General features: G+C 48.1%; 1 protein-coding gene across 2 annotated transcripts in view; it reads right to left on the bottom strand.

Annotated features, from left to right (window-relative positions):
* LOC146870401 (uncharacterized) overlaps positions 1-11,371 on the bottom strand; it is a 41,105-nt gene extending 29,734 nt beyond the window's left edge. The window contains exon 1 of one of the 2 annotated variants that reach the window (XM_085599667.1): positions 11,275-11,371. Coding sequence is in view for 1 of the 2 variants with exons in the window: in XM_085599668.1 (XP_085455794.1) it covers positions 11,275-11,327 (53 nt within the window). In the remaining variant the exon portion in view is untranslated. The remainder of the gene's footprint in view (positions 1-11,274) is intronic. The other variant, XM_085599668.1, reaches the window with a different exon arrangement.
* Between the last annotated feature and the right edge of the window lie 1,567 nt (positions 11,372-12,938).

Here is a 12,938-nt window from a genome sequence, read left to right as displayed (position 1 = left end):
TCAGCAGGGCCTAACTACTTCATGGGAGTCCTTCTTCGCCCGCTGAGCTCCCCCGGAGCTCCAACATCATGTTAACATGTTTGTATCTTGGCCCCTGTCACCGCTTATGCCTTATTCCTCCATAAGCGTTACAACAAACAATTGATGGACGGAATGCTGACAATGCAGACATTCTCCCCCAGTCAAGAGATCTGGGTTAAATCCATCGTTCTTTTGCCCACTACGCCACCCCAGTTCAGACATGGCCATATGCAAATCAGTCTTGACCCTGTGCCTCATGGGAACAGTCCAGCCCGAACTGCCAAGCCATGCCTTCCCTGGACCGGAATCAAGCATCCTAGGACCGGTTTCTGGCTATCAGCCGTCATCAGCCAGGATGGCTTGACTCAAGTGGCGTAGTGAGCACGGGTCCCACGTCTGGGAATACCCATCCCACTTAGGGCGAAAAGCGTTACAACAAACAATTGATGGACGGAATGCTGACAATGCAGACATTCTCCCCCAGTCAAGAGATCTGGGTTAAATCCATCGTTCTTTTGCCCACTACGCCACCCCAGTTCAGACATGGCCATATGCAAATCAGTCTTGACCCTGTGCCTCATGGGAACAGTCCAGCCCGAACTGCCAAGCCATGTCTTCCCTGGACCGGAATCAAGCATCCTAGGACCGGTTTCTGGCTATCAGCCGTCATCAGCCAGGATAGCTTGACTCCAGTGGCGTAGTGAGCACGGGTCCCACGTCTGGGAATACCCAGCCCACTTAGGGCGAAAAGCGTTACAACAAACAATTGATGGACGGAATGCTGACAATGCAGACATTCTCCCCCAGTCAAGAGATCTGGGTTAAATCCATCGTTCTTTTGCCCACTACGCCACCCCAGTTCAGACATGGCCATATGCAAATCAGTCTTGACCCTGTGCCTCATGGGAACAGTCCAGCCCGAACTGCCAAGCCATGTCTTCCCTGGACCGGAATCAAGCATCCTAGGACCGGTTTCTGGCTATCAGCCGTCATCAGCCAGGATAGCTTGACTCCAGTGGCGTAGTGAGCACGGGTCCCACGTCTGGGAATACCCATCCCACTTAGGGCGAAAAGCGTTACAACAAACAATTGATGGACGGAATGCTGACAATGCAGACATTCTCCCCCAGTCAAGAGATCTGGGTTAAATCCATCGTTCTTTTGCCCACTACGCCACCCCAGTTCAGACATGGCCATATGCAAATCAGTCTTGACCCTGTGCCTCATGGGAACAGTCCAGCCCGAACTGCCAAGCCATGTCTTCCCTGGACCGGAATCAAGCATCCTAGGACCGGTTTCTGGCTATCAGCCGTCATCAGCCAGGATAGCTTGACTCCAGTGGCGTAGTGAGCACGGGTCCCACGTCTGGGAATACCCATCCCACTTAGGGCGAAAAGCGTTACAACAAACAATTGATGGACGGAATGCTGACAATGCAGACATTCTCCCCCAGTCAAGAGATCTGGGTTAAATCCATCGTTCTTTTGCCCACTACGCCACCCCAGTTCAGACATGGCCATATGCAAATCAGTCTTGACCCTGTGCCTCATGGGAACAGTCCAGCCCGAACTGCCAAGCCATGTCTTCCCTGGACCGGAATCAAGCATCCTAGGACCGGTTTCTGGCTATCAGCCGTCATCAGCCAGGATAGCTTGACTCCAGTGGCGTAGTGAGCACGGGTCCCACGTCTGGGAATACCCATCCCACTTAGGGCAAAAAGCGTTACAACAAACAATTGATGGACGGAATGCTGACAATGCAGACATTCTCCCCCAGTCAAGAGATCTGGGTTAAATCCATCGTTCTTTTGCCCACTACGCCACCCCAGTTCAGACATGGCCATATGCAAATCAGTCTTGACCCTGTGCCTCATGGGAAAAGTCCAGCCCGAACTGCCAAGCCATGTCTTCCCTGGACCGGAATCAAGCATCCTAGGACCGGTTTCTGGCTATCAGCCGTCATCAGCCAGGATAGCTTGACTCCAGTGGCGTAGTGAGCACGGGTCCCACGTCTGGGAATACCCATCCCACTTAGGGCGAAAAGCGTTACAACAAACAATTGATGGACGGAATGCTGGCAATACAGACATTCTCCCCCAGTCAAGAGATCTGGGTTAAATCCATCGTTCTTTTGCCCACTACGCCACCCCAGTTCAGACACGGCCATATGCAAATCAGTCTTGACCCTGTGCCTCATGGGAACAGTCCAGCCCGAACTGCCAAGCCATGTCTTCCCTGGACCGGAATCAAGCATCCTAGGACCGGTTTCTGGCTATCAGCCGTCATCAGCCAGGATAGCTTGACTCCAGTGGCGTAGTGAGCACGGGTCCCACGTCTGGGAATACCCATCCCACTTAGGGCGAAAAGCGTTACAACAAACAATTGATGGACGCAATGCTGACAATGCAGACATTCTCCCCCAGTCAAGAGATCTGGGTTAAATCCATCGTTCTTTTGCCCACTACGCCACCCCAGTTCAGACATGGCCATATGCAAATCAGTCTTGACCCTGTGCCTCATGGGAACAGTCCAGCCCGAACTGCCAAGCCATGTCTTCCCTGGACCGGAATCAAGCATCCTAGGACCGGTTTCTGGCTATCAGCCGTCATCAGCCAGGATAGCTTGACTCCAGTGGCGTAGTGAGCACGGGTCCCACGTCTGGGAATACCCATCCCACTTAGGGCGAAAAGCGTTACAACAAACAATTGATGGACGGAATGCTGACAATGCAGACATTCTCCCCCAGTCAAGAGATCTGGGTTAAATCCATCGTTCTTTTGCCCACTACGCCACCCCAGTTCAGACATGGCCATATGCAAATCAGTCTTGACCCTGTGCCTCATGGGAACAGTCCAGCCCGAACTGCCAAGCCATGTCTTCCCTGGACCGGAATCAAGCATCCTAGGACCGGTTTCTGGCTATCAGCCGTCATCAGCCAGGATAGCTTGACTCCAGTGGCGTAGTGAGCACGGGTCCCACGTCTGGGAATACCCATCCCACTTAGGGCGAAAAGCGTTACAACAAACAATTGATGGACGGAATGCTGACAATGCAGACATTCTCCCCCAGTCAAGAGATCTGGGTTAAATTCATCGTTCTTTTGCCCACTACGCCACCCCAGTTCAGACATGGCCATATGCAAATCAGTCTTGACCCTGTGCCTCATGGGAACAGTCCAGCCCGAACTGCCAAGCCATGTCTTCCCTGGACCGGAATCAAGCATCCTAGGACCGGTTTCTGGCTATCAGACGTCATCAGCCAGGATAGCTTGACTCCAGTGGCGTAGTGAGCACGGGTCCCACGTCTGGGAATACCCATCCCACTTAGGGCGAAAAGCGTTACAACAAACAATTGATGGACGGAATGCTGACAATGCAGACATTCTCCCCCAGTCGAGAGATCTGAGTTAAATCAATCGTTCTTTGGCCCACTACGCCACCCCAGTTCAGACATGGCCATATGCAAATCAGTCTTGACCCTGTGCCTCATGGGAACAGTCCAGTCCGAACTGCCAAGCCATGTCTTCCCTGGACCGGAATCAAGCATCCTAGGACCGGTTTCTGGCTATCAGCCGTCATCAGCCAGGATAGCTTGACTCCAGTGGCGTAGTGAGCACGGGTCCCACGTCTGGGAATACCCATCCCACTTAGGGCGAAAAGCGTTACAACAAACAATTGATGGACGGAATGCTGACAATGCAGACATTCTCCCCCAGTTAAGAGATCTGGGTTAAATCCATCGTTCTTTTGCCCACTACGCCACCCCAGTTCAGACATGGCCATATGCAAATCAGTCTTGACCCTGTGCCTCATGGGAACAGTCCAGCCCGAACTGCCAAGCCATGTCTTCCCTGGACCGGAATCAAGCATCCTAGGACCGGTTTCTGGCTATCAGCCGTCATCAGCCAGGATAGCTTGACTCCAGTGGCGTAGTGAGCACGGGTCCCACATCTGGGAATACCCATCCCACTTAGGGCGAAAAGCGTTACAACAAACAATTGATGGACGGAATGCTGACAATGCAGACATTCTCCCCCAGTCAAGAGATCTGGGTTAAATCCATCGTTAAATCCACGGGTCCCAGACGTGGGACCCGTGCTCACTACGCCACTGGAGTCAAGCTATCCTGGCTGATGACGGCTGATAGACAGAAACCGGTCCTAGGATGCTTCATTCCGGTCCAGGGAAGACATGGCTTGGCAGTTCGGGTTGGACTGTTCCCATGAGGCACAGGGTCAAGACTGATTTGCATATGGCCATGTCTAAACTGGGGTGGTGTAGTGGGCAAAAGAACGATGGATTTAACCCAGATCTCTTGACTGGGGGAGAATGTATGCATTGTCAGCATTCCGTCCATCATTTGTTTGTTGTAACGCTTTTCGCCCTAAGTGGGATGGGTATTCCCAGACGTGGGACCCGTGCTCACTACGCCACTGGAGTCAAGCTATCCTGGCTGATGACGGCTGATAGCCAGAAACCGGTCCTAGGATGCTTAATTCCGGTCCAGGGAAGACATGGCTTGGCAGTTCGGGTTGGACTGTTCCCATGAGGCACAGGGTCAAGACTGATTTGCATATGGCCATGTCTAAACTGGGGTGGTGTAGTGGGCAAAAGAACGATGGATTTAACCCAGATCTCTTGACTGGGGGAGAATGTATGCATTGTCAGCATTCCGTCCATCATTTGTTTGTTGTAACGCTTTTCGCCCTAAGTGGGATGGGTATTCCCAGACGTGGGACCCGTGCTCACTACGCCACTGGAGTCAAGCTATCCTGGCTGATGACGGCTGATAGCCAGAAACCGGTCCTAGGATGCTTAATTCCGGTCCAGGGAAGACATGGCTTGGCAGTTCGGGTTGGACTGTTCCCATGAGGCACAGGGTCAAGACTGATTTGCATATGGCCTTGTCTAAACTGGGGTGGTGTAGTGGGCAAAAGAACGATGGATTTAACCCAGATCTCTTGACTGGGGGAGAATGTATGCATTGTCAGCATTCCGTCCATCATTTGTTTGTTGTAACGCTTTTCGCCCTAAGTGGGATGGGTATTCCCAGACGTGGGACCCGTGCTCAATACGCCACTGGAGTCAAGCTATCCTGGCTGATGACGGCTGATAGCCAGAAACCGGTCCTAGGATGCTTAATTCCGGTCCAGGGAAGACATGGCTTGGCAGTTCGGGTTGGACTGTTCCCATGAGGCACAGGGTCAAGACCGATTTGCATATGGCCATGTCTAAACTGGGGTGGTGTAGTGGGCAAAAGAACGATGGATTTAACCCAGATCTCTTGACTGTGGGAGAATGTATGCATTGTCAGCATTCCGTCCATCATTTGTTTGTTGTAACGCTTTTCGCCCTAAGTGGGATGGGTATTCCCAGACGTGGGACCCGTGCTCACTACGCCACTGGAGTCAAGCTATCCTGGCTGATGACGGCTGATAGCCAGAAACCGGTCCTAGGATGCTTAATTCCGGTCCAGGGAAGACATGGCTTGGCAGTTCGGGTTGGACTGTTCCCATGAGGCACAGGGTCAAGACTGATTTGCATATGGCCATGTCTAAACTGGGGTGGTGTAGTGGGCAAAAGAACGATGGATTTAACCCAGATCTCTTGACTGGGGGAGAATGTATGCATTGTCAGCATTCCGTCCATCATTTGTTTGTTGTAACGCTTTTCGCCCTAAGTGGGATGGGTATTCCCAGACGTGGGACCCGTGCTCACTACGCCACTGGAGTCAAGCTATCCTGGCTGATGACGGCTGATAGCCAGAAACCGGTCCTAGGATGCTTAATTCCGGTCCAGGGAAGACATGGCTTGGCAGTTCGGGTTGGACTGTTCCCATGAGGCACAGGGTCAAGACTGATTTGCATATGGCCATGTCTAAACTGGGGTGGTGTAGTGGGCAAAAGAACGATGGATTTAACCCAGATCTCTTGACTGGGGGAGAATGTATGCATTGTCAGCATTCCGTCCATCATTTGTTTGTTGTAACGCTTTTCGCCCTAAGTGGGATGGGTATTCCCAGACGTGGGACCCGTGCTCACTACGCCACTGGAGTCAAGCTATCCTGGCTGATGACGGCTGATAGCCAGAAACCGGTCCTAGGATGCTTAATTCCGGTCCAGGGAAGACATGGCTTGGCAGTTCGGGTTGGACTGTTCCCATGAGGCACAGGGTCAAGACTGATTTGCATATGGCCATGTCTAAACTGGGGTGGTGTAGTGGGCAAAAGAACGATGGATTTAACCCAGATCTCTTGACTGGGGGAGAATGTATGCATTCTCAGCATTCCGTCCATCATTTGTTTGTTGTAACGCTTATTCCTCCATAATGGCCGATCCCTGATTGTAGCATGACCCCAGTTACCGCTTAAACCTTATTCCTCCAAAAGGGCCAAACCCTGATCAAAGGTACTTCCGCAGGCACATAGAGCCTCTGGGAAACTCCTTTTGGCTCCCCCAGGCATCAATGGTAATGGCATTACCCAAACCCTCTCTCCCTCACTCAAAGCAGTTTTATCTAGGATCCCGCTAGCCATAAAGGTCAATAGCTCACCCCTACTCCCACGGTTTGACGCGTTTGACCACAGATCTGTAGTTGAAGGTGTTGTGGAAGCTGATCATCATTGGCCCTCTTCGAATCCCGCGCCTCCTTCAGCTATCTGCACCCTTCAGAGGCCCTATTACTGCTATTACTGTTTTCACTGCTACCATTAGCTTTAACGCTACGGCCCTCTTCTGATCCCGTCTTTCCTTACTTGATACACCATCGGTGAGGATTACACTTAGGAACCCTGTATACCATGACCTCTCATCTTAACCACATGACCTACTCTCTTTCCATCATGCCCTTCCTCGCTCAGTCCAGAATGGACCTCAGACTAGAGAAGTCAGGGACTAACAGCTACGTAATTAAGTATCCGAATAACCTCTCCAAAAACACGACAAAATCTTTGAAACATAGAAATTCCAATATTTGCAACTTAGTGACATTCATCACACTTATCTTACATTTGATTGCCTCACTATGACATACCCCGGGCTCCACACTAATGCCCCAGCTGCCATAAGGCATATACATCTTTTTGTCATATGGTCCGAGACGTTCTGGTTGCAGGTAACAAATTAGGAAAGCAAATGGGCACGCAAAGGGAATCTGTGTAATTGGAAAGTTTGCTTGCTGGGACTGATAGTCATGCCTAGAAATTGGCAGGTCCAACTGTAAGTTTGTTGATTCTGCCCTGTTGCTTGGCAAATAAGCAATATCACAAAACTGGAAGGCAGCACAGCTTCCTGCTCTCGAGAGTCAGAAAAGAGAACTTTAGAAGTGGGTGCAGGCTGAGGTTGCCACATCATAATGCCTGAGGCTTAGAGCAGGAGCATATAAAATCATGGTCAGCTGGGACTCCCTTACCTTGGAAAAAGAGCTCAAATCAGACAATAGACTGCCTTGAGTGTCGTGGCCTCTGGAGTTCAACAAGACATGGGGAACAACATCCAAAATATAGAGAAGAAGTTCATGCCTAAGCCTGGCCTCTCTCTCCGAGGGTCCTTAAGTACTTGCCTACTCGTGATTGGAAAGGCCCAGAGTGCCAGCTCCAAACTCGGAGCAAGATGTGTATATGTACGAGGTGCTTAGCCAGTACATTACCTCTTAATTCATGAAGTTATACTTATTTGAATATGTGGATGATCCCCGATTTCCTGGTTACTGTATTATAACTTTCAGGCACAAGTTGAGATAATGTTGGTGTTTTTTTAATTTTTTTATTATTCTAATGAACATCCATGAATACTTTGTACTGCATCATTGTCTATTGTTTTGTTTTGGATATTAAAAAGCTATTAAAGATGTTAGTGTCGGGAACTGGGCTTTTGTTGCAGTCGCCACCCCCCACAACATTTTTTCCCTCTTTTTAGCTACTAGATACTGATTTTCAACTCGGACAGGGGACCGATGCCTGCAAATCAGAACTCAGTGCCTGTGCTCTTTCCCTAAAACAAGGTAAAGTCCAATTGTCTTACAGTTGGCCAAGTACTTCAGCAGACATGTAACTCCCTAGTAAATGGTACTCCAAGTACCTAGGGCAGAGGTACAAAATAGGGTCTCTAAGGGCTGCAGCATATCTGATGCCACCGTAAGGGACCCACCTACAAATTCAACACAGACTGCCAATGCATGCTGTGTAACATGGTGCAAACCATGAGTGAAGACTTGGCATGACACACTTCTGTGTGTCAGGCCAAAGTCACTACATATAATATATGTAAGTCACCCCTATAGCAGAACTTTGAGCCCTAAGGTAGGGTGCATTATATTTTATGTGAGGACAGATCTGCATGACCAGATATGCACCGGTGATGTCTAGTTATATTACTAGATATTGCAAGTGAGCAGGTAAGCCATCTTAAGGTATGTACTGGGAACTGCTCCAAACGAGTTCCCCAGCTACATAATGATTTCACTGAAACATAGGGTGTTTGGTATCAAGCACCTCGTACTAATAAACCCACACTGATTACAGTGATGGATTTATTAATACATGCACCCAGAGGGTACCTTAGAGGTACCTCCTGAAACCTACTCTGGAGTTTTGGCTGACAGGTCCAGTCCAAACTGCCACCACAGATGTGTTTCTGACCCCCTAGTAGGTGAGAGCGCTGCTCTCAGAGTACAGAAACATTGCCTGCTCTGGGGAGAGGTGTTATCACCTCCTCCTCTAAGGAAGGCTGGTAAATTAGCATTCCAAGGCAGGAAGCTTCAAAGAGCCTGTCGCTTTTGATATGCAAATGTAGCTTCCCTCAGAGGCGAGGGGCTGCCAAACCCCCCTCGTCTACACCCCATTTGGCACCAAGGCATGCAAGAAAATTATCTATACAGGAGGCTTGTTGCACTGCCAGGCTGGACACAGCTCTAGGGTGGCCAAGCCTGAAGTGAACACCAAATTTAGAATTCCACCATCTTGTGTGCGGTGGAATTAGGAATTGTTTGATAGGGTAATGCCCTCTCCCTGAAGGAAGTGGTCATCTAGGAGGTGTGGTGACCTCAGAGATAAGAAGCACATTGGCTACTTCCCCTCGCTCCCCTTAATGGCCCTAAATTGAGTATTTAGGGGACCCCCTGATACCAAGACTACAGACTTTTGATGGATCAAGAACAGAATTGGACAAAGAAGAGTCCCGTCACCAGAACCAAGCATCAAAACTGACTTGGCACCAACCCTGCCAACCTGACTGCTGCCCCCAACAATCGTGGAAGAAACAGATTCATCCTTCCGCTGTGCAGACACCAAGAAACCAGGAGGGCTGCCAGCGTTTCAAAAACTGCATGAGAAAACTCCCTTGGAGTAGAGAAGCTACTCCCCTGCAGCAGCAGGCACCAAAGACACAAGGTGCAGTCCACCGAGTTGCCACTCACCAGACAGCCCCACACAGCAGCTTCCTAGGAAGAGGACCCTGTGCTACTGAAGATCTGACCAGTCCCCCCACTTATCTGGAGGACACTGGGACCAACAAAAGCCGCACATGACCAATACCTTGGGTACTGGACCCCAGGCAGAAAACAAAGCTTGTTCTATCCAGTACTGACACCAACGTTGAAGAAGACTAACCTGCACATCAAGGGACTTTAGGGACACAGAGACCCCCAACATGAGTGGCCCAGCTGTCCTGTTTGTATCTTTTCTGCAAAACAAAGAACAAGACATGAGATTGCAACCGCTACCACACGACGCCTCAAAGCAACCATGCACCTGCACTCCACAGCCTGAGTCCAAAGGAAATGACGGTGACAACAGGGTCCCCAGACCCACAAGAGCTAAGCCCACACTTGGGTTTGCCCACACTGGACTTCCATTCGCCGCCTGCTGCCTCTGTCTGTAGACCCCTTCCAAAACAAGTAGCTCCTTCATCAGAACTTGACGTCAAAAGACACCACTGCACCCAAGCCCTACAGCCCATGGAGAAGTAGACCAATGGTGCCCATACATGCCCGAGCATCTCGAGTGTCGAGCCCCACTGTGGGTTCCCCAGACTGTTCTCCAGGTCCCAGCTTGCAGCCTCTTTGTAACCAAACCGTTCCCTATTTAAGTGAATGGGACACCCAACACCGTAACACACCTCTACACCCAGTCGCCCCTGAGCTTTCTAAGGTGACCTGTTAGAGTGGCCTTGGACCCTGCAACATACTCACCGTAAGTCCTCAAGAACAGTCCTGTAAGTCGTTGTCAAATGCTCAAACACAATACATGGCTTTCCTCCATAGGATAACATTACCGCTTGAGAAATTGCACTGTGCCCATTTTTGAAAACTGTAAAAATTCATAACTCGAAAAGTACTTACCAAATTTCAAGTTAATTTAGTGTTTTTTGGGATTGACCCAGACAAGGACTGTGGCTGTTGCCTTTTAAGTAAAATAGAATGTGACATATCCACTGCTGTTTGTTTACCCACTTGCTAGAACCGGCATGTAGACTAGTGTCTATTACACACAGAACACAATTTCTAAAAAATGTGATCTTGACAAGATTTTCCATAGTAATGTGTTGGAGGAAATGAAATGTATGTTTTAGGATTGCCACAGAAGAAACATTTTACTTTTTATATAGAGAACTGTGATCAGAATGAATGTTGGAGACTAGAGTCAACAATTTCATGTACTACCTTTTTAAGTGAACATACAATATTAACATTTGAACTACTCAATAAAAGAGTGGAGAAGTGTGGCTCAATGATTAGAGCGGCAGACCCTGATGCAGAGGTCTAGCCCGGGACCAGGGTTCAATTCCTCGGCGGGTCTTGGGCTCAAAAATTCCACGGACCTGATAATTCTCGCCTCAGTGCCATTCCAATTATGGAGTGCAACTCTGGACAATAGCTTGCTTAATCTCCACAACGGCCCCCACAATGCTAAGGATGCCTGGCCTCCACCTTGGGGGTGCCCAGGAGTGGACGCCTCACAGGGAAAGCCAGGATGGGTTCCACAGCGGTATTCGTACAAGCGCCTTGAGACCCTTGCGGGTGAGTAGTGCGCTATAAAAGTATCAATTTACATTTACAGGTTTAGGACGAGTGTGTATTTGAGGGACACTCTTTACAGCAGCAAACATTTAGCAAGTATATGTGGTCAGAATGTTAGGCAGTCCTCTTTACATATTGCAAAGAGTACTGGTCATAATGTTGGTTCTTCTCATTTGGCCTCTTGTATGCATCTACCAGTAAAGTTCATACAATATATAAATTGTTAATGGAAATGTTACCCTGAAATCTTCCTTTTACATTCAGAAGTATGTCCTGATAGCCAATTGTCCATCACCTCCTGAATTTTTGTGAGATCATCACAACTAGAATACATAAAAAAATATTACTCTAGTTTTCAAATTGTTAGTTATTAATTGCTATCAAAATTGATCCAATTGTACATATTCTCAGTAGTTAAACATATAATTATCAGTAGGTTTGATGTTATCTTCCAAAACAGGAAACATTATCACATTGCAATGTAAATGTTGCCTGTTTTACTGAAAAGCTAAGGGCAGAGTTTTGTGGTTTGAACCACCTTTCTGTAAAAAGACCACAGATTAAATAGAAAAACTACACTTTAAATACTATGCCTGTATTGAATTGTGTATGTGCATGAAAAGCATTAATGTGTACTGAAGATTGCTGCAAAGCACATAATAACTCCACCTCCTGATATACCTGACGTCATCATACAACACAGCCAAAAGGAATTCTTCATCACATCCATTATGACTTACTTCAATGATGTCCTGATCACTGACTACAGCATGCAACACATGGCCCAAACACAAAAAACAGCAAGGGGACCGAGTCATTCACAAGTCTTCCTGCCTAAGCTACCTTAGTGCCCAAGCACCACTTAAATCAGTCTAGTTTCAGGCTTCACACCAAGCTGCAGCATGGAGACTGCTGCTCTTCATGTACCTGGCAATACTCATCAATGACAGAAATTATGCCTGCCTTCTGATACTGCTTGAACACTCTGCAGCCTCGCACCCAGCTGACCATCAAGCACTGAGCTATAACCTTGAAGCAATCAAGGAACCTCAAATGTTTCCCCTCTTACCTCAACCTCATACACTGCAGGTGATTAATTAAAAAAATGCAAAATCCAAAAACCTTCCTCTATTATGCAGAGTGCTTCAGGGTTTCATCTTCTCCGCCATCATTTTAAAACCTGTATATAACACCTCCGAATGATTACACCCAACACCATCAAGATACATCAATTTGCCAACAACACACAACCATATCTAAAAATCTCTTTACCAAAGGATGTTATTTGACTCAAACCTGCCTTAAATTTATCCACAACTGGATGTCGAATACATGTCCAAAGCTCAGCACAAGAAAGCTTCAGATAACCACAAATTCAATCTTATCTCACTGACACGAACCAAGATGACTGCACTCTATAGCTAATAGACAATGTGGAATCATTTTGATTCTCCCTCAGCTAACCTTCATGCTCAAACAACATTCAAGGAACACACTGCTAGGAAAGCCAAGATAGGACGGAATGAGAAATCCTCCATGAATAAAGCAACATCTTTTTCCCAAGAAATTGATTTTAGGACTTTTTCCCACCTGGATTGAGGGAACAGTTTGATAGGTGGCTGCCATGACTTCATTTGAAGGTATCATATGTACTGCCATAGCATGCTCCAGATTCTGTCCTATAACTTGAAAGTGCCTATCTCCATGTGGAAGCTTGGAACATATATAGTCATCGGTGTCAAACAGTGAATGACAGGAATTCTTTCATCAGGGGGTTCTGAGTTTTCTCAAATAGAGTGAAGCTTAACTGTCCTATGATGTCAGTCAGAACCCCAAAGCGAAAAGCATCCCCAAAATTAACATTTTACGCATCTATATTTTTATGCTATGTATGCCCCCAATC

Source organism: Triturus cristatus, chromosome 1_1 (genome assembly GCF_964204655.1).
Source record: "Triturus cristatus chromosome 1_1, aTriCri1.1, whole genome shotgun sequence".
In the NCBI taxonomy this organism is placed as follows: Eukaryota; Metazoa; Chordata; class Amphibia; order Caudata; family Salamandridae; genus Triturus; species Triturus cristatus.
This window is presented reverse-complemented; position numbering and strand designations above follow the sequence as displayed.